Here is a 26,208-nt window from a genome sequence, read left to right as displayed (position 1 = left end):
TCAGTAGGTAAAGAAAAAATAATGTTATATCCAAACAAAACCCTTTCCCACCCTCTACCAATCTAATATCTCCTCAGTCCCCTCATTTAATTGTACTTAACCTGCTGCATAGACAATCTAGAATCACTGTTTTTTTGGTACAGAAAAGCACTGCATGTATGTGCATGTGTCTATGGCCTTATTGATAGATTGCGTAGTGTTTGAAAAACTGTCTCTGGGTGTTGCTCTGACATGCAGAAGACCCGACTCAAAGAACAGCAGATTGTGAATCTGTTATTTGAAGCAAATAACAAGGCTCATGGCTTTGTTAAACATTAGGGCCTGGGAAAAAAATGACAGGGTGTTCCAACAACACAGTGATTCTAGAATGTTCCAGCTGTGCCATCTGAACAACAGTGTGCTATTATTACTGAGAAAGATACAAAATACATATATATGCAAAACACAAAACCCTGGAACATCACATACGAGCTTAAAGAAATCACTTTTTATGTTCATATTTTGGTTTAAAAAACAAAACAAAATGAAAGCTGCAATGAATATCAATATTGATAAATAACAAAAAAGATTATTACTCTGTAACAACAGTGGAAAAATTATCTGTCCCTCAACTGTTCCTTACTCTCAGAATTGAAAGGTAGCCTATAGTTCACCCAAAAATGAAAATTGTCATGTACTCACCCTCATGTCATTGTAAACCTATATTAGAAGATATATATATATATATAAAAAAAAGAAAATCCATTCATACAATGAAAATTAGTGAGATCCAGCATTGTTCGGACTACACTAACTTTAATTATGGAGAGTTGAAACTCTTCAAAATATCTTCTTCTGTGTTCCATGGAAGACAGACACTTAGATTTGGAATGACATGAGGATGACTAAATGATGACAGAATTCATTTTTGGGTGAACTATGCCTTTAACAACTAAACACAGAGCAACAACTTTTAAGTTTTTTTTTTTTTTAAAAAGGCTGAAGGTGTTTAATTTGATATGTTTCTCTAAATGTATAAATAATGCCAACCTAGTGATATTAATAGCGTTGGTAAAATAAATTGAAGAAAAGTATATTGAGACAGCATGTGCATTTAGATTTGTGCTCATTAAGTAGATATTTTCCAATCACTTTTTAGCACTTTAATCATTCAAAAAGAAAAGTTCAGGTGAGAATATATAAACTAATGAACGCTTAATCCCATTAGGAGCCATTTTAAAATACAAAAACCCAGAAGATAGGCCTGACCTGTCCCATTACTAACCCATGTTTAATAATTAAAGAGTTGGGTTAAAGTCTTTGAACATGTTCAAGCTTGTCGAGTTAAATTCAGTGCAGTACAGAGGAAATGAGATGATTGAGTTAGTTCTGTAATTCTGAACCACTTCCACAACTCTCAGACTTGAGCTAAATGGGTCTGTGCATTCAGATACAGTATATGCTCTGAGAGAGATTCACACACACTTTCATTCTTTGTGTCACCTCTTGCTTTTGGTTTTAGCTCAAAACATAGGTGTAAGACAATAGAGTGTGGAATTTAGGACATGGTCTTAAATATGGGCAAAAACATAAATGTTTGACTATACAAAGGCCGATATGAATAACAGAGTTTGAACATTTCACCAGTGTTAAATGTACAGCCGGACAGTGTATGTAATGGCACATCCAAATGCTTCATGCAGATCATGACCAAAACGTATAGTGGTCTGTAGGGTCTACGACTTGGGATAATGGCATGTGTGCAATTCTCAATCACAAAATGTACACAGTAAGTGCAGTGTGTAATGCAAAAAGTGGCTGTACTGCACTATTCAACAACATGAACTAATCAACATAACCAGGGTGCAGCACAGTATGAAGAGCAACATCCAGTGTCCACAGTGACTTCTCTGAATTGTTTTGGGTAGATGAACACTGAGCTGCATTAAGTCATGCTTTATTCTATAGAATTGTACTGCCCAGTAAATTTCTGATTGGACAAAGATTGCCTTGATTACGCAATCAGGACACAGTAGTGGCAGATTTACATTTATTGCCCCTCCCACTTCTAAACTGAAACCCACCCTCAGTTCAACATCATAGCCCAGTTCAACATCATAGCCCGTCCTACAACCCCCCCACCCCCCACCCCCCCACCCCCCCAAAAAACTGTACAGCAAAAACAAATTCATATTCTTTGTCCTCCATCTTCTCTCTTCTCCTCCACATATTCTTTGTCCTCCATCTTCTCTCCTCTCCTCCATCAGAGCACTCTTAATTCCACCACGTCATCCTCTATGTCTCTGGAGATCTTATCTTCTTCGTTTTTAACACTGTGAAAAAGGGAAAGGTTGTTAATGAACGCATGCTATTGTTATTCCAGAGTGCTGAATCAAAACCAGAACCACTGTGCTAAACCTAGTCTTTGACCCCTCACCTGTTATGCATGAGGTTTGTTTAACAGACCAGCCTCTTCATTGCTTTTCTCACTGGACTTCATCTCCACCACTATATCACCTTTCACCTCCTCAGATGCCCTGCAAGGAGGAAGTACAAATAAAGAAGAGATGAGAATGAATATGTGGACATGTGGTTTGCAAGTATTGGTTATAATGGTTTACTTACACATCCTTCTTGTCCTTTTTCCCACAGCTCAGCTTGCCCTTCTTACTGAGGAAGAAGAGCAGAGCCACCAGGATAAGAAGCAGCAGAACGCACACCACCACGGCGATCACGACCGCACTCGAACCCCCCTGCTGTTTCTCCGCTGAGAAGAGCGACCGAGAAAAGAGTTGGTAAGAAATTGATGGTTAATGGTGAGTGTGAAGAAGTAATACTTATGGGTGGGAGAGGAAGAGAAAGGGGCACACAGAGGGAGAATGTGTGTGTTGAGCAGGGTGGGGAGGAAGTAAACCAGAACAATTACCAATTGTTCTTTTGTTGACGGTAAATACGAGACCCATAAAGTTATCAGTGATAAGGTCACAGTTTGAGAAATTATATGCAAACACACACATACAGAAAAGAAGCAGGGGTTATACAGACCTGTTTTAAACATGGGGTTTCCTTCGAGCAGCATTATGGGAAAGAGAAAGTTGAGTACCATTGAACAGCACACGTAAAAAAAAAAAAAAAAAAACCCACTCCAGAATTAACCCACAAACACACACATAACGAGGCCCATCAATGAGATGAAGACGAACACACACACACTCTAAAGTGACTGCACAAGCTAAACATTTGACAGCACGCTCAAGTATGAAAGGAAAGGACACCAGTATTAAGCGACAAACACCCCAGACACAGAGGAAGGAAAGAGAGGAAGGTAAAATAGAACAGAATCCTTTATTGTCCCAAATAAGGGAAAAGTTAAAGGTGCACCATCAACAAAATAGAGGACAGACATCATACAAAGATCACATACGTAATACCATATACAATATACACAGTGTTTGGAAACCATACATAATATACAGTGTAAAGAGTTGAAGAGTTAGATTATGGAGTATGTACAAGAAAGAGTCCTGAGAGGGAGAGGAGGAGCAGAAAGAGCTGGGACAAGTGTCTACCTCGGTTAGCGGCATTGGAATCTGAACCTTTTACTGCATCTGCACAGATGAAATAAAAGAATGAGGTTTGGAGAACAGCTAACATTTTACACATAAATCTGGGTCTGTTAAGACACAAGGTAGGCTATGTTCGGAATTGTATACTAAATACTATTTATTAAAATGATTTGCGTTAATGCAGAAGCTTCATGCCCAGTTAAACTGCGGGCTGATAGTTTGAATTGTTTAAACAGAGATATGACATGTCATTTCCAATCACACTTTAAATTTAAATTGTTGAAATTTCAGAGGTCTACAGAATTCATCTGGATTTGTGATGTAAAAAATATCTGAGTAAATACAATACTGTTCAAAAGTTTGGGATCATTTCTAAAAATATATATATATAGCCTATATATTGATAAAAAAAATCCTGATTTTCTCAAAAATAAAATAATAAACCATAAGCAAGATTTTAATAAGCAATCTCTCTTGAGCATCAAATCAGCATATTATAATGATTTCTGAAGGATCATGTGACACTGAAGACTGGAGAAATGATGCTTTGGCATCACAGAAATAATATTGACATTTAAAATATTTTTAATCAGAAAACAGCTATTTTAAATTGTAATAATTTTTCACAACATTTCTGTTTATAAATGCAGCCTTGGTGGGCATAAGAGTCTTCTTTCGAAAATGTTTTAAAAGAATTGTACAGTCTCCAAACTTTTGATCAGTAGTGTATAAAACAGAAATTATTCTGAAGAGTATTCAAGGCCATGCAACTCAAGCACATCTGTGCATGGCTTGAGATTTGACAGAGCAACATTAATGCATGCTGTTTAATATTCACGAACATGGTCTTTTTATATAGTGATGTTGCTCTTTACCCATAATCCCACCCTCTAAAAATTATATATCAGTTCAGGATGACCAATAACATTTTCCGAAAAAGTGCAGTATACAGCCAGAGCACACTGGGTAAGATACGATATCCCACAATCCACTGTGCACTTGTCCTTCACAAGTGTATTAAATGAACTAGAAACAACATCCATGATTTTTTAGATCTTCTCGACTTAAGCAGATTCCAAAATTCTCACATTCTTACACAAAATTTGATTAAAAAAAAACTTCATAATAACAGTAAGTATTCATATTTAGCTGATATATCTGGTTGCTACAGGCTAAATTAACCAGACAACAATAAGGTCATGTGACTGTGTCCCAAAGTACTGTCTGAACTAGATAAACTACTAAACTAGATAAAACTGGAAGTTTCTGTCTGATATTTACCCATTGCTGGATTACGAGTGGGGTTATTTTTAACCCAGTCATCGAGTGTAGTATTCCAATCCTAACATTGCCTCAGTTTTGAGTAGGAAGCACTAACCTGATTTGATGGAGACCTTGAAGGTCCTGCTGTTTTTTCCAAAGTTATTGTATGCTTCACACGTCACACCATTCGCCAGAACCGTAGCTGTGGCCTCAAGAGTGACCGTGCTGATCACCCTATTTCCCACTACTGTCACTGACTACACACAGACAAACAGACAGATGGATAACATTACAAAATACAATGAATCGAGTTTTCTCTGATGTAAAGATCAAGTTCAAACCGAATCTATTTGGAGCACACAAATGCACCTCTTTGCCAGAAGGGGTCCAGGTGAATTGTGGAGAAGGATAGCCAAGAGCAGAGCAGTTGAGAGTGACCATCTCTCCCACCTTAGCAACCAAACCATTCCCTGATTCATCAATCTCAGGTTCACCTTCAAAACAAAAGCATGTGTTTATTATAAGTCGCCAATCTTTGAGTTCATTTGCTTTAAGCCTGTCTTTGAGTTGTAAATTCCTTGACATATTTGTCAGCCGTTCAAAGAGGCATTCAATTAAAACTTCCACATGTTCATCCTAACAAATCTACTTTTCATCTAATACATCCAAATGTTTGGGTGAGGACGCTAAACGCTTCATCTCTTTTAATAGCGCAAAAAAAAGCTGTTTGGACAGGAGATATCAAGAAACTAAAAGATAATATCTAGTCTAAATAAATAGAATAATGTACATGTAATGTACTTTTTGACAGTTTTTTTTTTTATAATTATGAAGACAAATTAGGATACCATGGCAAACCAAATTATATAAAACCGATGAAACCACAAAACCTGGCATGGAGGTTTGTATATAATTACGACGTGTTTGGCTGCTATTTTTATTGTATATAACTACGAGAAAACCATGTGACTGTGATGTTGTTTCTGCAACAGCTTCAGCTCTCTTACACACGAGTGAGCGATTCCAGACACAGCAACGAAGTCGACAACCAGAGTCAATTACTGTGCTGGAGTCGACTCTGACACTAGGGCTATTAAGAGTCAAGGAATCGACTCTTTTGGAGTCGACTTCCAAACGCTATCCATATGGCTCTGAAAACAGTGGCTGCATCCTACACAATAGCCATGACATCATATTCCATGTGCTAGGTAACAGTGGAGAATTTATGGACCACACTGTAAATTCCTCACCATCCTTTCTTGGAAACCAGGAAGGTGTGAACTACACCCATGAATACCATAAATGCCATGAAGGCGTAAAGAACAAAACCAGGAAATCAACTGTAGAATGAAAGTTTTCCTGATTGCACAGATAAGATAGATGGCACACTGCCTAGTGTTACTGTAAATGTCACTGCAGGACGACAAAGTGTTTAACTCATGTTAGAGTTTTAATTATATGAATTAGTTCAACAGTAACTGCTCACATTGTTAAGTGGCCGTGGAAATATATCTCCCATTCATTTTCACCACAGGCATTTCAGGAAGTTGCCTTGAACCAAATTAAAGTGCACCGAGCAAAAGGTCTATGAGGATCAGAAAACGGATGAGTTTTTTTCTTCTAAAACAACTCTACTGCTTTAATGCAACTTGCCATAATATCTAGCTAAGCAAGTTTGGACTCTTTAAACATTCAGGAATTCTTATCAGAATAAAAGTATTTACAATTTATTAATGTCTGGGAAATTTGTTACTTTCTTTACACCCTGAGGGGTGTAAAAATTGAATTTGTATAGTGGAAGCAAATTGTAATGGATCATAATTAGCTGTAAATGTGAATGTTGACAGTGCCATTTAGTTTGTAAGCATTTTGTTTACTGCCAGAAAACCCGAATCATTTAGCTGGTTTATGAAGAGACAAACATTTCCCATCATCCTTCATGGCAGCCCAAGAATGATAAAACACACAGATCAGCATCAATTACACACCTAATGTGCTTTCTTTACTCTTCATTATGGAGCATTAGCGGTAAATGGCTTCTTGACATTTTTGTTTGGGGGGGGGGGGGGGGGGGGGGGGGGGGGGTTTGGGTTTAAGATAAATATGAAATAACGAAAAATTACTCCAAATCACTTAAACGCACATCATATTGTACATGATTTACAAACATGTAAGAACAAACTTGTGAGGACGTGAACGCAGCATTTGTTCCCATTTCCCATTGACAACATAAGAGCCATTGTAGTTTTGTCTCTAAATGTTTCATAATGTTTTTTCATTTAATTTTTGATAAGGAGATTTTGAATGGTGTTTTACTTACTATTGAGCTCGACTGGTCAGCCATGACACTGGCCTGACCAATATTTTAATGTTCTTACAATCGCTGCAAGTTACTCTAGATTAAACAGCATTTTCAAACAAACACGCTTTCCTTCTGACATTGAACTCCTACCTGCATCTAAACAATGTTCACACAACGGAAACCAGCTGGTATAACAAGCATCAACTGTTTGTTGACCACTCATGTTCTATCTCTTCAATACAACCTGCTTTGTCATTGATGACAGCTTATATTGACACTTTGCACTGATCAACCACAATAAAGCTGTATGTGTCTGTGTATGCACTTAGTACCTCTGACGTTAAGGGTGACATTGGCTTGTTTTTGGAGACCTGGCACTGAAGGTACAGCTCCGACACATATATACACACCAGCATGAGCCAGAGTCACTTCCTGTATAGTCAACGCACCCGTGTTCAACAACATCTTTGAGTCCTATGAAATACAGTGAGATGAAATGTGTACATCCATGAAAAGTGTACATCCATATAATATGAACAAGAAAAACTTTTTTTTTTCTCAACCTTATGTCATTCCAAACCCACAAGACTTTATTTTGATGGTCCCTTTTACACATTCTGTTGACTACAAGTGACATTGCACCACATGTCTACTAACTCTCATTATGTGTTAGTAGAGTATTACCAGTAGACTGGTAGGGTTAGGGTTAGAATAAGTTGGCATGTACTTGCAAAGTTACTTATTCAGTAGAATGTCTGTTGGAGGACCAACACAATAAAGTGTTAGCAGATACTAAGCAGACAGTCTACTAATACTTCAGTGAGAGTTAGTTGACATGTAGTTGCAAAGTTACTTATAGAATGTCTGTTGGAGGACCATCACAGTAAAGAGTTAGCAGATATTAAGCAGACATTCAACTAATACTCTAATGAGAGTTAGTTGACACATATGTGCAACATTACTTATAGTGAACAGAATGTACAAAGGGGACCTTCAAAATAAAGTGTTACAGACTTTGATTCTTCTTTGAAACAAAAATTTAGATATTTTTAATGAAATCAGAGGTTTCTGTACCTCCACTGAAAGTCCAGGTGTCTTAAATTGAATATGCGATTGCTTTCTATATGACCTTTCATGTTTACCATATGTGATGCGTAAAATAAATCTGTTCATTATATAAAGCAAAAGTTTCTCTCCACAAGACTTGGATTAACACCTTGATTAACTTTTGGGATCTTTTATGTTTAGGTTACCTGTACTTTCAATGGAGGACCAAAAACTATTTTAATCTGTGTTTCAAAGATTTATCAAACTCTTAAGGGTTTGGACCAATATGAAGGGTAGCAAATGATCAAAGTGTTCCACTCTAGGAACAACTGGAGAGGGGATGGAAGCTTGTTGAAGTTTATACTTGCCTTTATCCAATGCACGGTGAAGGCATCAGGTGACTTGGTCTTACACTGAAGCTCCACAGTATCTCCTTTAGAAACAATCAAGGGGCCTTCTGGAGTCACTTCCACAGGGTCAATATCTGACAGAGCGACACAAGAATGAATGTAGCTATGAGGTGATGGAAAATTCAACTAAACGTGAACTTAGCAACTGATCCTTTTTTAAGCCCCACCCTCAAACATTACTGACAAACCTTAACAACTGCCATTTGCCATTTTCTCAGACAAGCTTTTGCTCTTTTCTAATGTATCTAACATAGAGAGGATCTGGGTGTTTAAGTATCAGAACAGCTCCAAAACATCTGTGCTTGGAAAGTTAAACACTCGTTATCCAAAGATTTTGTAAAAAGATATTGTATTGTCATGGATGAAAACATTTTTTTAATCTGTGTTGATAGCAACTAAAGTGTTCACAGCAGCAGAATGAATGTGTTATATAAACATTAGGAACAGTTGTGTTCCCTTGTAATCGCTTTCAAATGATACACTTTTCAGTTTATGTTGAGAAGCAGTGATGTTATTGTATCTAAAGCTATTAAAAATTATTGTCATTAATTGAAATAAAGCTGAAATAAAATAAAATAAATATAAGATGAAAACATAACAAATGAAAAAGAGAAACAGAAATGTTACTTTGGCAAGTGAATTGAAATAAGTTTAAGTTCAAGTACTAAAATTACTTAAACTAGAACTGAAATCAAATTAAAGCTAAATGGAATTATATACAAATTGAAAAGCCTATATAAAATAATACAAAAATAACAACAAACACAAACAAAAATAATAATGAGAAGCGTTTGCCTTGATTGCCATGACAGTTTTAAATGAACTTAGTGTGTAATTTTAATTAACATATAAAATGTCACGATTCATTCCAGACCATGTAAGAATAATATCCAGCCAATTTTTGACACATCATAAGCACATTTTACTGATAATCACACTATTCTTGGAAATATCTTTTTTACTGTTCTGTAAATCTTGTCTGAGTTAGCGATGGTAATGAATGTTTAACAAAGAATCAGTTATGCGTGTCATTTAATAACTTGCCCACATTTGTATTTATTATAGAGTTTGGAATACTTACAGTGCACGTTTAAGTGTAGAGTTTTGATAAGTTCGGCATCTTCTAAGGCATCAAAGTCCTGAGCTTCACACTGATAGTCTCCAGTGTCCGTTCGAGTGACACTCTTCATATGTAATGTGCCTTGCTGTCCTTTCAGTGGTGAGCTCTTACAAGTGAGAGTAAATACAGGAGTGAAAATAATATACTAGAACATTTGGTTGTGATTTACATATTACATGGCCTCTCACCGGAATTTTAATAAATTCAAACTCTGGCTGAGGGTTTCCATCGGTCTCACACACCATCTCCACATCATCCCCCTCTTTGATTGGCCCCTGATTCTTCACTTTGAAGTAAACATTTTCTGTCGAATCTGATTGGAGGAGAGCACAGGGTGAGGAGTTTGAGACGTATAGTTGACGCATGAGGCACGGGTTACTGTTTCTTTGTAAGTATGTGTGTGTCTGACTCACAGAGCAATGAGAGGTTGAATTTATCAGAGTTCTCGTGTAGGGTTTTGTTTTCAGGCATGACGTATACCACCGTGCAGTGGAAGACTGATTTAGCATCGGCTTTAACCGGCTGCATGTACAGCGTGTTGGTGATGGTGTACAGGCCTGAGGCTTCCTTCACCGAACTAGGTATCATATACATTTCTGAGAAAAAGAGAGGAACAAGATTAAATTTACAGTAAGAGATCTAAGTGTGGGAGGAGTGGGAGGAGTTGCAGAATGCTAATTTAACAGATACATTATATATGTATATATTCTGAAAGGTATTTAATATAATATATTACTGCTCACAAGTTTTTATGTTTTGGAAAGAAGTCTCTTATGCTCACCAAGGCTGACATTTATTTGATAAAAATACAGTATAAACAGTAAAATTGTTAAATAATATTACAATTTAAAATAACTGTTTTCTATTTTTCTACTTGAAAAATGTAATTTTTAGCATCATTACTCCAGTCATGAGTTGCATGATCCTTCAAAAATAATTCTAATGTGCTGATTTGGAGCTCATTCAATTCATTTTTTGTTACAACGTAATTGTTTTTGTTGTCACTTTTGATCAATTTAATGCATCTTTGCTGAATAAAAGTATATATTTTTTTAAACAATTGGCCCCAAACTTTTGAACGGTAGTGAATATAAGTCCCCCATTTGAATCCTACATTTTTGGACCCCACTATGATTCCAGTAATACTGCAATGGGTGGGAAAGAACATTTAAAGGACTTTAAAGAGCAGCTGACCACTTTCTGACCACTTTTCAGATTCTGCACTTACTTTCCTTTTGGCTCTTTTCTTCAGGCAGAGGATTGTCGTCTTTAAACCAGATAATACGAGGCTGAGGGTGAGCATTCCTGCTGGTGCACTTGCCTACCTAAACAAACATACCACACAGAAATTTTCAAAAAATTTGACAATCTTTTCATTAAGTCATTGTAAGGCTGCACAAATGAAATATACATTTCAAGACTCATAGCTATATAGCTAAAACATCTACGCAAGATTCACCTCAGAGGAGAAAGGAGTGTCATTACTGACAGTGATGGCCTGATTATTGTCTGTTATCACTGGCTTCTCTGGAGCAACTGTGAGAGGAAAAGGGAAGATCATTTTCATTAATAACTTAAATCAAGTCTGAGATATGGTTTCCTCAACCAATTACATGCAAATGGCCACTGCAATTGGCCATATAAATACCAACACATCGAGGGGGAACTCAATGAAAGAATCACGACAGCTGATAACTGGCTCTTTAAAATGTGCGCTAAACCATATATACAGGATGCCCATTTATAATTTTCTTCTTCAACTTTTTTATCATTATTTTAATGAATAACTGATGCCATGATCAAAAGAAATATACACAAACATCTCTTTTAAATAAAATTCAGTTTACCACCTGCTTTCTATGGGCGGTAATACCGTAAAGTTAAATGTGTCAGTCAAATTGTGCTGAGTTTTGTGAATATGGCTCAATATAACGAGCCTAATTTGCATGCAAAGGCGCGACTGTGTCGAAAAGAATGACATTCACTCAGTTTAAAATGGTTTTGCCAGGTATAACTGGATTGGAGATAGTTGGTGAATAATAATAAGGTTTTTGCACTTAAATACCTTGTGCAAAAACTTTTGTGAATTTGCTGCTTAGTTTTGCCCATGGAAACATGAAAAATTAGCTAAATATGTTAAAAAGCAAACATTAAGATGCATTAACACTATGACACTTCCAGCTCCATTTCCAAATTACGCTGCAGCCACTCCCCTGCCCACCAATTCACACGCAAGGTCACCATATCACTGCTCCCAGCTGTCATCTGGTTCAAAAATAAACTGAATCATTTTTAATAACATTAACAGTCATGCCATTCTTCCCAGAGCACTTAGTTTCGGTCGGTCTCTCAGTCACCAAAGCATCGCCCTCATGTCTTAATCTTTCTCAAAAATATTTTAAAAAGACACTTAAAATAAAGACCCAGCACAGAGAACATGTGTGAGTTTGCATGGAGATAGATGTCTCTTTCTCTCTCTACATAAGGACATGTCCCTCTGGTGTAGCCATTAGCCATGAAGCAGGCAGCAGCATTCGTCTCCTGGGAGGAGATGCCATTGTTTTCCAGTCCCACTGCTCTCATTCACAATTATTACAGCCATTACTGCCTCTCTCGCTCCATGCAGTCTGGGATGGAAAATGAACAAAGAGTCTGTTCTGCTGTTTTATCTGATCTGTGTCTCACACACACACACACACACACACACACACACAATACTACGCAGCCTACGCCCTCCTACACACAAACAATTGTCTAGTTTTTCATAAAGTGACCCTATCACACACAGCTGGGGGAGGGTCTCTAAAGAAATAATGAATTGCTGAGCAGGGGGCTGAAAGTTCAATACCATCTAATGCAGGCCAATTAGAGACGCAAAATAATAATAAGTTAAAAAATCTATAAACCGTGATAAATTAAATATACCATAAATTGTGATAAATATGCCATGTACCCTGACTGAGGTCTATAATATATACATACAGTGTTACACCACCTTTTACAGTAAACTCAAAGTTCATTCTATGAAATGGGTGCAATTTCAGTGATGTTTAAAAGTAACAATTTCTTACGCACTTTTGTCTTTTTTCAGTATAATATCTAATCATTCATTTAACCATTTGAGAAGATTTATTAAGTTAATCCTATTAAAATATTGACATAAATTTTAATATAATTAACAATTCATTAGTCAATATTTTGTTTTTCAGACACCGTGAAATACATTCAGAATTACAGTATTTTAAGAATGGAAAGTTCAAAATAACAGCATTCATTTGATTTTTTTTTAACATTATAAACGTGTTTACAATTTAACATTTTAATGCATCTTTGTTGAATAAAAGTATTCAAAACTTTTGAATAGTAGCGTCTTAAACGTCATTTTTAGTGAAGTCAGTGTATCTTGTTGTTTTACGAACGTTTCAATATTTTTACAGGAAAACAAGATCATCTTTTTACTGTGAATTTTACAGTTGTCAAATTCTGACAGTTGCAGTTCTGACAAAAAAGTCTGTTTATTCTAACATCTATTTTAGTTTATTTATTATTTGGCACACAAGAAACATGATTATAATATCTAGCTCTACATTTGTGTTAGTCAGCCAATCATAAAGACTCTCCAGAAAACACACCTCATCCCATCACTGATTAAATGGTCCTCCCTTAATTGTGTTTTCTCAGTATAAGATCTCCTAGCATTTCTGGGATCAGCGAGGCAAGGACAAGCAGCTCTGCTCTTAGGTCAGTGGTCATTAACACAGTGCTCAATGCACATAGAGCTCTTTGGCTCTCATAATTCTTAAAATGACATCCATCAAACATGACAAGTGCAATCACTCTATTAATCAATAGTGTCAAATGCAATCTGTACGGCCATAATTGACCCCGGGCCAACTCAAAACAACACCCAAGACTAATGAATAGGGGTAAAAATTGCTGGCCATATGTCCCATTGAGTTTATGGAAATTGTGAGAGGAGTGGATACAAGCACTCAAACCAAGTACAGGCTAAGCTAATAAAGACGTAAGAAATATGACATGCATTCATTTTCAGTCAGACTTACAGAAAACCTTGAGCTTGGTCTCAGCGTCAGACACCCCAAGAGGCCCTGCGGTCACTTGGCAGAAGAAGCTTCTCTCATCCTCCACCATGACTGGGGAGATGGAGAGGGACAAGTCCTTTCCTATGTTTAAGCGTTCTGTCAACGGTGTTCCAGCATCAACACCAAAACCTTGCGTAGAATTGTAAGCGATTTGCTTTCTTGCACCTGCGACTTCCTGAGGATGATGCAAACACAAATTCATCAATGCATGCAGTACAGAATTTGGTCATTAGGAGTCTTTAACTACTATGTACTTACATCAAAAAATAAATAATTGTACAATGTACTTAGTGTTTGTATGTTGTATTGCAAATTACTTTTGTTGTTGAGGTGGGTTAAGGGGTAAGGTTAAGGACGGGTTTGGTGGTATGGTTAGGTTCAAGGGTGGGTTAAGGGGTAAGGAAAGGGTCAACAGTGTAATTATAGATTACATTTATAAATTTAAAATGGTTTATTTTATAAATATGATTTTTTTTTAAATAAAAAAAACAGAAACAAAAAAATAATTACAGCTGAAATTACATGCAGGTTTTTTAAGTACAATGTACAGTATGTGCACAGTAAGTGCACTGTATCAAATGATTCATTTAAATGTTAGTACATAGTAGTTAAAAACACTTAATATAAAGTGGGACCCAGCATTTTACATGATCCGTATATAACATAATAAAAAGTGATATATTCTAAGTCATTCATGTACTCACAATGTACCACTGGACCACAATATTGGTGGGCTTAGAGACGGTGTAGCTGCAGGGCAGTATGGCGGTCTCTCCTTTAATCACTTCCACCTCTGGGGTCACAGTGACCTTTACAGAAGCCAAACATACTGTAAAGAGAAGGAAAAAGAGACCAAAAATTACTTGTGTGATAGCAATGATGTCTATTTTAATTGAGAATTGGGATTGGTTTGGCGGGAAGGATCGAGGGCTGGATGGGCGGCAGTGAACAACACTCATAATAATTTGCCAGACGGCTTTTCACTGCAGCAGTCTCGGAGTCACACGCAGTGAGAAACGATCCACACGCTGTGAGACTGAAACAGCCATTGTGTTCCCGCTGCCTCCAAACATGAAGCCCAGCTGCAGAGAACCAGGTGCAAGAGAGAGCCAGAAAAAAGACTGCTGATAACCCTTTGCTCTCGTGAAATCGGGTAGTAGGAGTCCACAGTAGGGCTGGGCGATATATTTTATAATCCATAATATATGCAATTTTGAAGGCAATATAAAACTAAGCAACATTATGAATATTTAAATATTTTAATGCATTTTTAATTTCTCCATTAAGTTTCCTTAAAAGAAAATTTGTTATGCAGCTTGAGATGGCTGTGAAAGATATTTTAAATGTGTCCATTTTAATTCAGTAGCAAAAATGGTGTAGAAATTGTATTCATTTTAGTGAATCTTTCCTAATTGTCCATTTTAAATTATGAATCCGACAGCTGCTTTTGTTATATTAGCACATACCCCATAAATCCATTTAAAGATCTTAATCTTATAACATTTCTAATTGCTGTTTATTGTTTCACAGCTGTTCAAAAGATTGTTTACAAGTAAAAAAAAAAAAATCTCAGCAAGGCTGAATTTATTGGTACAATTTATTTTATTTTATTTATTACTAAATTTTTTGGGTAAACAAAAAACAAACAAACAAAAAAAACATTTAAATAACTGTTTTTATTTGAATATATTTTAAAATGTAATTTATTCCTGTGATGGCAAAGCTGTGAATTTTCAGCATCATTACTCCAGTCATCAGTGTCACATGATCTTTCAGAAATCATTCTAATATGCTGATTTGCTGCTCAAGAAACATTTATTATAATCAATGTTGAAAATAGTTTTGCTGCTTAACATTAAGACTTTTGATCAAATTAATGCATTAATACATTTCTTTAAAACAAAAACAAAACAATTGTATTGACATTTTAAACAGTATATTGGTGCATATCTGGACCTATATTTAATATTTATGTTTAATCATTTTCCTTTATATATAAATGATTAAACATAATTTTTCTTTGTGTTCATTTAGCAAAAGCGAACACACAAACAAACAAACAAACAAAAAACTGTAGAATAGATAACTAGATTTTTCAAAACACTCCCAAACTCAATGAAACTCAGATTAAGAGTAATTTTTTTGTATATGTAAAATGGCCATGGAGTTGCCTTGTTTAGAAATATGTCAGGAGTAGTGTGGCATCCAGACAGACAATAATCTCTTCTAAGATCCTCCCTCTTCCCTAGATCCCTCTGGCTGATAGACAAAACACATAAACACACCCACCAGCAGATTCTCATGACTCCCACCAGGAGCACAGAACCCAAACAAACAGCTCATGATCACTCTTATATAGTGCGCGCTGTCTGAAGGGTTAAAAACAGTTCAGAAGAGAGCAACTGAGCTCTACAGAGAAACAGTGAAACAAAGAGAGTCTGTACTTTCCCTTTAAAAATAAATCAGCACAACAGATGAACCAAAGCACAGCAGTCAGGTCCAGAAGTTGAAGAGTTCTGCATTAGCACTCAATTAGCACTAAAATGGGCTGACATGGACAACACAAGTCACCTAATGTCATAATACAAATGATTTGTGTTTATTCGCTAGAAGATTGTAGTAGCTATTTGCGTCAATAAAGTTCAGAGTGCCTTACAATGTGTGTGTGTGTGTGTGTGTGTGTGTGTGTGTGTGTGTGTGTGTGTGTGTGTGTGTGTGTGTGTGTGTGTGTGTGTGTGTGTGTGTGTGTGTGTGTGTGAGTGTGACATTCCTCTTGTGATTGACAGAACGCTTGTTATATAACGTATGCTATAGTGGGGTCAAAGGTCTCTCTGTCTCCCATACGTTTTCCTCTGTAGTCTATGTGACATTCAAAAACAATACTCCTTGTTCATATCCTTTCTCATATTAACTGTCTCCCTTGATTTGACTACCTCCTACATCTCCATCACTTACTGTCTGGCCCTGTCCCAAATGCCAGCCTTTGCAGTGGTGATGTAGTTCATCACCGACTGTTTTGTAATATCCACTGAGAGTATAGTGATCCAAGAGTGAGCGCAAAGGTCATCGCAAGGTCACAAGTGCACATTAAAGAACTGTTCACACCAAAGACGATAACTACAATAACTACTATACATTTTTAATAATCGTTATTATTCTTTGAGGATATGGAAGTTCGCACCAACATTATAACGATTACAACACAGAAACGATATCATCGGAATCACTTTCAGAATGATTTTTACCAGCTGAACGGTAAAACACTTACAGCCAATCAGAATCCAAAGAGGTTGAGCATTTAAAGTCCGCGTGAACCGGAAGTTGCAAACGACTTTTCTCCAGTGTTGTGACGTAGTGGTTAAGCGTTTCCCAACCCAAGCCGTCAAACCTACATCATCAGAGAAGGAACGCCATTCCAGACCGGAAGTAACTTTTCAGACTTTGATTAAAGATTACGACGGCAAACAATTTTTTCTGTGTATTAACTTGCACGGATTAATTTTTCACCACAAGACTAGTAATATGCGCTAACAAAGTAAATAGGGTCAATTTTGATTTCAGTTGGACTTTAAAGCAGCAGACGACCCATGGAAGGGTTGGTAGGAATGCTTTGGAAACCTGTGTTTTCATTCTTCAAAACATATATTTTTTTGGTTGTCCTAACTTTTTTATTACCTTTTTTTTAGTTACACAGAACAAAGAAAGTCATACAGGTTTGGAATGACATGAAGGCGAATAAATGTTGAAAGAAATTTCATTTTTATGTGAACTATCCCTTTAATATGTCTGTTTAAAATTCTCACCCCATTCTGATCAATACCACTTCTTTTCTGCCTAGGGGAGCAGCTGGACAGACAGAGGGGCAATTAAGGGGCAATTAGTGCCTCCTCTGTTCAATCTCCCCCTCAGCAGGGGCGGGATGGGGTGCGGTCAAGGGCACGTGCGGGTGGGTGCGAGTCATAGCAAGTGGTAAAGATAATCGGATTTAAAGAAAGAAAGACAGCATGCGTGATCGGCGGCGAAAGAAGCAGATGGACAGGAGACTTTCTGACTGTGAGCAGCAGACACATCGACAGACACTCACACTGAGAGGAGACCGTACGTACACACACACACACACACCCCCTCACATTCAGTATTTATAAAGCGCATCAGGTCGGCACACTGCATTCTGAAAACTCAAGGCAGTTTTGAGACAGATGGATCATTTCAGTACTGGGCTGGCAATTGCTGGCGAGACAGTTACAGACAGAAACGGGCCAGTCAACTTCAGAGAGACAGAGAGCTGCCACTGTAAAAGACTTCTGTTATACCCCTGAAGTTCTACCCCAAAGTTTTAGCTGAATACTATCCCTCACACACGCGCACACACAGTGGGAGAACAGACACCGCTGTGATAAGAGCCAGCTGCCTCACCACTTCAACTTCCAATGTCTGTCTTTTTATTTTTTTCCTCTTTTTACTAATCTTATACCTCTCTTATATAACAGTTCTTGTCCTCAAATTTGATTGGCTCAGTGAGCTGACAAACAGTTCAACAGCACTGACTTTTCACTGCTTCTATCAGTCTGCTTGTCTGTGTTTGCACGTTCCAGACAAGACTGCAGTCTGTATATTAGTGGTGGTTATTTTTCAGTTACTGTTTCCACAGGTTACATCACTACGCATTGCTTATAAAAATCCCTGAATCATTTTGTGAATCATTTTGACTTATGAGTGAATCGTTGAATCATTCAGTCAATCTTTATTATTTAAATTCACCATGAAATCGAAATTGACTGTTCTTATTTGTTTAATGGAATGTTACAGTGTTTATTATAAATGATTAATCCACGCACATCATTATTTTCTAAATTAACGTGCCCTCTAATCTTTCATATAAAACATAACCATCCCCCCCCCTCAATCGCAATTTCTTTTTCATGTCGATTTTCATGTCGACAAAATAATATTATTTGTGTAATATGTTTTAAATATTCTTTCATAATATATTTGAAGGCAGAGGCTATTTACAGTGTAAATTGTGATGTTTCTACCAAGTGTACAAAAGCAACAAATATAAAATGTTTACACCAAGTGCAAATAACAATATGCCATTCACAAAAAGAGCCAATTTAAGTACTATAAAGTACGAAGTAACAGTGGGCAGACTCAGTGCCATTTTTAATCTAACAATGTGCCCTCCCCTCTAATTTATAACCTCATTTTTTAATGTTCTGGCTGGTGCCAACACTTGCACACACAGAGGGACTGATGTATAATACAAATGAATGATGTGTATACAGTACTTTTCCACTGGGCGGACATACTGTACACTTTTGCAGGCCCGCACGCACATATGGTTTGATATGTGGAAAGGTGATCGCTCCCTCATGGCCAACAGTTTCAAATGTAAACTCAATTTTCCATTAACACCCTGTCACGGGTACATCACCTGTCTCTTCTCTGAGGGCTCAAGCAACAGGAGCAGCACTAACTGCATGTGTTTCAATTGGTGCTCACATGTTTGAGTCCGGCTTGCAACAGTTGCCTCGCAAATCTTATTCCTTCATTTCAAAATGGCCTTAGGTCAAAAAACATCTCACTCCTTAAAGCTATAGTTAATTGTTGTTCACTGAAAAACTGAAACTGAATTATCAATAGACTAGTTTAGTGTGTTTGGATGCTGCACACAGAGGTTATAAACTGTGGATAGTTTCTCATGGGAGTTATTTGAGCTGTGGTATGTGTGTTTTTGGTCGGAAACAAAACCAACAGCCTTCTAAGGAGCCCTGTGGCTGATCTTAGTGACTGCAAAAAGTCATTTTAACCATCGCTGCCCACAAACTGCAGTGAAAAATAAAAAATAAGATGATAATCTAACAGTGCTCTGAAAGTATCTTCACTCTGCATTTCTATATTTTATTATTAAAATAAAACTTGACCTTTCACGCTTTTCATTTTATTCTGACTACCTTTATTATACCCAGTCCGTAAAATAACCTCCTGAACCAAATCCTGTTCAGAACAGTCTGAATGGATAGAAAATGTCTGTCTAACTGCATGTGACAGTGGCTGAGCACAGCTGAAAGGTTTCATTTATTCAAAAGGTGCTGTATGAAAACTCCCCGTGCATCTGACACAATCAGTGAGCACAGCTGAAATCAATCACTGAGGACAACTCGTTTTTTTTTGTTTTTTTTCTGGTGACCATAACATAGGATAAATTCACTTGAGAAACTGCGTAAGAGATTATCATTACGGAGCCCCTAAAGGGACATGGTGGTGGAAATTTTTTTAGGTTGGGAGATTATTTTTTTTTTAAATCTTTTGCGTTCCCTCGCAAAACTTTTGCGTTCCCCCGAGAAACTTTGCGTTCCCACGCAAAACTTTTGCGTTCCCTCGCAAAGTTATTTGCGTTCCCACGCAAAACTTTTGCGTTCCCTCGCAAAGATATTTGCGTTCCCACGCAAAACCTGTTTTGAGCTCGGACAGACACTTCCTGTTTAATGTCCCGCTGGCAGTGTTTCAGAGCTCCGTACGTTAATGGATCGTTTCATAGTGTTTGAACTTGGACTCAAATATAAAGAAATGCGGTCAGTGCTTAACTCAAGGAGTTCAGTGAAGTTGGCAATATTCACATAGGCTATTCGAACTTCCCTATTCTTGAGCTAAACGTTGTTAAAACACAAACAACACCTATTTACAATCACAGTAACCTAGACAACGAGCTACAACCCAATTCTCATCAAAACAAGCTTTATAATATAGGCTAAATTGATCTCTATGAGCAGGCGGCTGAGAGGGACCGTCTGCAAAATGCAATATAACCCAAAAACGACTACAGCATCAACTCACAGTCAAATAGTCATTAACTTCAATGTTACAAACTGTAGTGCCACCCAATTCAGCTTACACATCAATGGTGACCCACTGGTCATACTACACTGCTTTTGCACATTTTATATTATGAAAAATATTCAATAACGTCACTGTAACACACCAAATTTAGTTCACACATGACACATCACTGCTCTAATGTTGCAACAGTTAGTTTGGGAAGTAATTGCACATAAAAATAAGTAGGCCTATTCTTTACACAAATGATATTGGTACTGAAGGCTACGCAGCTTTTGCATTATATTTGCTTACTGAATTTGATGGCATTACACTGTACACTGTATGTAAGCCTACACTTCACACAGTGTGAAGTTATTTAATATTTATTTCTAAAAAGGGTGAGGTTATTGCTTTTATTTCATAATAAATAATCATACAAATTCTGAATTTTTTATCAAACTAAGTAATGTAGTATAACCAGCAGGAGAGCAGTGATGTGTGAACTGAATTTGGTGACAATTCTGCACATTTTATATTATTAAACATATTCAATAGCTTCACTGTGACACACTGTACTGACAGTACAGTGTGTCACAGTGAAGCACAGTGAAGCTATTGAATATGTTTAATAATAGGCTATAAAATGTGCAGAAGGGTTTTGAGATTTGCACTTTACAGACGGCCCCTTATTTGGACTTGTCTCTCATTCGTCTGGTTAGAGAAATTAATATTAGCCTATAAAGCTCGTCTTGATGAGAATTGGGTTGTAGCTCGTTGTCTAGGTTACTGTGATTGTAAATAGGTGTTGTTTGTGTTTTAACAACGTTTAGCTCAAGAATAGGGAAGTTCGAATAGCCTATGTGAATATTGCCAACTTCACTGAACTCCTTATAAGCACTGACCGCATTTCTTTATATTTGAGTCCAAGTTCAAACACTATGAAACGCTCCATTAACGTACGGAGCTCTGAAACACTGCCAGCGGGACATTACAACAGGAAGTGTCTGTCCGAGCTCAAAACAGGTTTTGCGTGGGAACGCAAATATCTTTGCGAGGGAACGCAAACGTTTTGCGTGGGAACGCAAAAGATTAAAAAATAATAATAATCTCCCATCCTAAAAACCACCACGTCCCTTTAGGGGCTCCGTATATCATAGACTTTTCATAGAAAAATTTATTATGATTTAAACGCGTTTTATTTTTCTCAGACCACTGGACAAGAGTTTTTCCTGTTGTTTTTTCTTGTTTAAAATGTACTGAGATTCATGCTTTTAAATTCTCAAATAAGCTCTGGTCTAACTTAAAACTGCAGTAATAATTGCTTATAGGCCTAAAAGCAGAAGTGTACTTTAACGCATATAGAATTTTAATTAACACTAACTTCTTTAAGAAGTTTTTTTTAGACCCTCAAGTATGGATTCTGCATACTAACCCAAGCAAACAGATTCTTATATTTAAATGATATAAACAGAAATGCATTCAGACACAAACAACATGAATATTCATGAGGAAAATATCCACCCACATGTGTACAGTACACAAACAGAAAAAGTGTTAACCTTGCTGATTTTTCTGGAGAGCTGTAATTTTCAGCGATTATGTTGTGCTGAACATTATTGCTATGGCAACAGGGTAGCGGAACTGCCGATGGGGAAACAGCAGTGAGTGGGAAGGGAAAGTATCAGTGCTGCCTCAATGTCAGTAGTTACAGCTGGATGACGTTCACTACTGCCGATGCTGACAGCAGATGTCAAGACTTAAATTTCAAACGTTTTGACGCACAAAGTTATTGTATGCATTCATTAGACTTAGAATATAGTGTAAAAGCCATATGGACCACTTTTAGGGAGATTTATTAAACTTAAAATATGACATTGTTTTTGATAATTGAAATAAAGCTGATTAAAATAAAATATAACTATTTGATGGAAAAAAACTTCCACTTTTAAATGCCTTGGCAACTAACTAAAATAAATAAGTTTAAGTACTAAAATTACTAAAACTGAAATAAAAATAGAGTTAAAATAGTCAAAATGACAAGCAAATCTGAAAACTTAAACTAAAATTTAATTGAAAATAAAATAAATGCTTATTCAAAATATTAATAAACATAACAATACATAAATAATACTAAAATAACACTTTTCTTTTTGGTGGAATCTTTAGAGCTTGACACTTTAACTACAGTGGCCAGTAGTTTCTTCAACAATTCAAGAAACCATGCAGGTTTAAAACAACATCAGCATGCAGACTAAAGACTCAAAAGACCTGTGAAAGAAAATTACAAAACACTAAGAAAACAGCTGCTTCAGAACAGGAAGTGGGTGGGAAAACTTCCTTCCTGACATCTTCAAATAAGCTGCCAAATACAAAAAGAGTAAACTGTAGATAAAGAGTATCTGTGAGTATGTGTGTGTTTAATGGATGTGGAGGGTGGAGAGGGGCATGATGGGTCCATGTAAGGCCTGACATCCGTCATCACTGCCATGATGAGACAAGAACAGGTGCAAGAGCACCAACAGCAGCTGCTGGCTCTCTCATTGACTTTGACACACACACACACACACACACACACTGGCACACAAACCCTCAGTCACAAGGCAGAGAGAAGAGATCAGGGTGAGCAGAAAAAGACTGGAGCAGGAGAGAAAAAGAGAAATAAGTGAGAGGAAGAATGAGAAGTGAAACGGGATGAATAATAATAAGATAAATGTATCAGGAAATTGCCAAAAGCAAAAAGACAATTAAAGAACTAAACTTTGTTTAGTCCATAGGTTGATCTACACTTAGAATAGCCAGACATTTATCCTACAGTCACCTATTACACCAACAAACTGAGACAAATTGAAACCATGTGAATTGAGTCACCCTAGTCAGAACCTCTGAGCATTTGTTTAGCATTTCGGTACGTTTTGTAAAGTGCATGTGTGAGCCAGTCATCAAACGAAGACATTCCTTATGATCAATACACTTTACTTAACTTATTTGATAATTCCTGTTTGAGTTAAGCACATGACTGCCATAAACCAGAAAGTGGTCACATCTGAAGCACATCTTTCGGTTAGACGGCACTTACACTTCCACTGACATAAGACTAAGGCTTGAATATTTACTTTAAGCGTTAAGGCTTACTGACTGAGATTTAAAGACTGTCTGTGTGTGTGGTCAGAGTCTTCTACTAAAACAGAACATCAAAAGAGCATTTAATCTTTTGGCTCCTGCCAAGCGCTAAATTCCTCCGCCTCATGCATCTCTCTGTTTTCCTTTTGGGGCCGTGGACCTGTGACAAATGACGCTATAGTATATATTTACAGTCATGCTGTTATGATTGCATGCTATTGGTTGTTAAACATTCAGCCATACTTTACATCATTGACTAGCCTTACACATTTCTCTGCACTTTACTGACTCTGGTACACAAATCTCAGCAGTCTCCTTCCTTCTCTGTTCCTCTTTCTCACCTTTGCTAGGTTTGCTGTGAAGAGCGATCTGAACGGTGTACAGTCACATAAGACTGTACTAAAATGGTTTCCTTTCAAAAGTGTTCAAATTATGTATGATGTGGGTCATTCCCCTCAATGTATCGCCATGTTGAAACGATGTGACCCACCATGTTTCTCTAAATGTTTCTCAGCGAACCTCAAACTTTTTCCCCCAGACCCCGCCCACACATAACTGCGCACACACCTTAAAGCCCCACACAACCAAAACACATAACACATGAAAGAAAATACATGCACCTAGATCACACCTGATATAGAACATAAACAGTCTTTAGACTTGCTACACTACAATAAAAGGAAGCACATTAGAAAAGTTATTATTATTTACTTTTCTTTAAGTTATTATATAAAATTATTATTTTCCAGGCCCTCTCTCTCTCTCGATGATAAAGTAAACCCAGGACACTCTAGTTTTTCTATAAATAGGCAAATAGTCTCAGTATCTTGATGTCTGAGGATGAACAGTGGGAAGTGGGCTACAAGGTCAGTTCACGCTTGGTCTTTTGTGCTGCTGGCATTCCACCCCGCTATTGCTGTCGCCCTGACAATGGCATCACGAGTCAAACACGTTCAATCTGAGGGCCAGCGCTAACAACAACATAACATGAGAGAAAGAGGAAAGAAACATCGGAAACTACATTTACACAAATAAAATGGAGCAATGTGAAGATCACATTACGATGATCTGTATGATAAATTAATAAAAGATGGGTGTTATTAAGCATGCACTTCATCAAATGCTAAATCTATGTAGGGGATATATTAAAAGCTATCCAATACACTGTTCTGCATCTATAATTTATAGTCTGGTTAGTTAGGCTGGTGCATTTTGTCTAAGAAGGTTATGCTGCAAATCCAGAATTAATAATTCAGACAAAATATATCCTCTGCAGCCAACACAGCTGATGTTTTATTCTTTTTTTACTAAGTAACTTAAAATTTAAATGAGGAAAATATCCAAATCTTAGATATGTAAGCTTGCACTGCAAGACTAAATATAGAAGCATATCTGTTTGCCAAAATGACACAAATTATATCAGAATACATGATGTATGTCACTTAATCTGATCATAGTTCGTTATGCGGTCAGCAAGAAGGGACGGAGCGCAATATTAGGGCCCGTCTCGAAAGTTTCAAATGACCTGTTTCAGGAAACTCGATTTGAAATCGCCTCTAAGGAACTGGAATGAACCTCACATGACATTGACAAAACTGAAGAGATGGGATTCTTATTAGAGCATGTCAGCAAAGAGGCAGATATGAAAAAAATAGTTAATATTTAATGCTGAGGGACAACTCCCGCTCTCCCGATCACCTCACCGGCCCCCAGGCGGTGCAATTACAGCCCCGTATTCCTAACTTCGGCTCCCAGAGCAGAGACCAATGTGAGAATGAAATCTGGGGAGGGAGATGGGGTACTCTTTGGGGGTTGGGCGGTTACATTTGAGAGCAGAGAGTGCAAAAACCCCAAAGATGGATGGATGCAAATGGGGAAATATAAAAAGAGACAGAGATGTCTAAATGGAAGGAGTCTAAATGCTCCAATTGAGTGCATGTCTGCACTCACCCATTTATTTGAGCAAAAAATGAGCATCTATAGCAGGAGCCAGATATATGCATTGTTTGGCAGAGCAAACAATCAGTCGGGCTAGATGGCAGTTAATGGTGGAACAGCCAGTAATGGACATCTAAAATGAAGTGAATTAAATAGGAGAGCTCTAAGAGAGAAAGAGGTGGAATAAAAACTGAAAATGGAGGCAGGCAGCAGTAAAAAAATAACTTGATTGACAGCAGTGGGGTGGGAGTGGATGAAGGGGTTGTGTGGGGTGTATTAGTGCTGACAGTTACTGCATGAGAGCTGCCATGCTGCTGGTGTGTTTTAATCCTACAGCTGCCGCATCCACAATGCAGGCTCTGCTGTACCACCCAACCTTATTATTGAGATAGAAGGATAAGGAAAAAAGAAAGAGAGAGAGCTGAGTCAGAAGATAAATAGTAGGGCCATGTGAGAGAGACATTACGGCTCGAGTTAATCTCGCTAAAAGGGTTAGGACAGCGAGCGCTGCCCCTCTCTCTCTCTCTCTCTCTCGCTCTCT

The 26,208-nt window shown here is 37.3% G+C and overlaps 1 protein-coding gene across 2 annotated transcripts in view; it reads right to left on the bottom strand.

The window, feature by feature from the left end:
- Positions 1–971: 971 nt before the first annotated feature.
- Positions 972–26,208, bottom strand: part of bcam (basal cell adhesion molecule (Lutheran blood group)) — a 53,057-nt gene continuing 27,820 nt past the window's right edge. Inside the window, exons 2-17 of one of the 2 annotated variants that reach the window (XM_084088804.1) lie at positions 14,495–14,619; positions 13,752–13,965; positions 11,147–11,223; positions 10,916–11,012; positions 10,101–10,283; positions 9,876–10,000; positions 9,649–9,793; positions 8,526–8,641; positions 7,443–7,584; positions 5,178–5,302; positions 4,924–5,065; positions 3,549–3,587; positions 3,025–3,045; positions 2,605–2,746; positions 2,417–2,516; positions 2,176–2,312 (exon numbers count right to left, since the gene is read on the bottom strand). In XM_084088804.1, the coding sequence (XP_083944930.1) occupies positions 2,420–2,516; positions 2,605–2,746; positions 3,025–3,045; positions 3,549–3,587; positions 4,924–5,065; positions 5,178–5,302; positions 7,443–7,584; positions 8,526–8,641; positions 9,649–9,793; positions 9,876–10,000; positions 10,101–10,283; positions 10,916–11,012; positions 11,147–11,223; positions 13,752–13,965; positions 14,495–14,619 (1,790 nt within the window). In that variant the 3' untranslated portion in view covers positions 2,176–2,312; positions 2,417–2,419. Of the gene's footprint in view, positions 2,313–2,416; positions 2,517–2,604; positions 2,747–3,024; positions 3,046–3,548; positions 3,588–4,923; positions 5,066–5,177; positions 5,303–7,442; positions 7,585–8,525; positions 8,642–9,648; positions 9,794–9,875; positions 10,001–10,100; positions 10,284–10,915; positions 11,013–11,146; positions 11,224–13,751; positions 13,966–14,494; positions 14,620–26,208 lie in introns of both variants that reach the window. The other variant, XM_084088805.1, reaches the window with a different exon arrangement.

This window comes from Abramis brama (genome assembly GCF_963993115.1).
Source record: "Abramis brama genome assembly, chromosome: 17".
In the NCBI taxonomy this organism is placed as follows: Eukaryota; Metazoa; Chordata; class Actinopteri; order Cypriniformes; family Leuciscidae; genus Abramis; species Abramis brama.
This window is presented reverse-complemented; position numbering and strand designations above follow the sequence as displayed.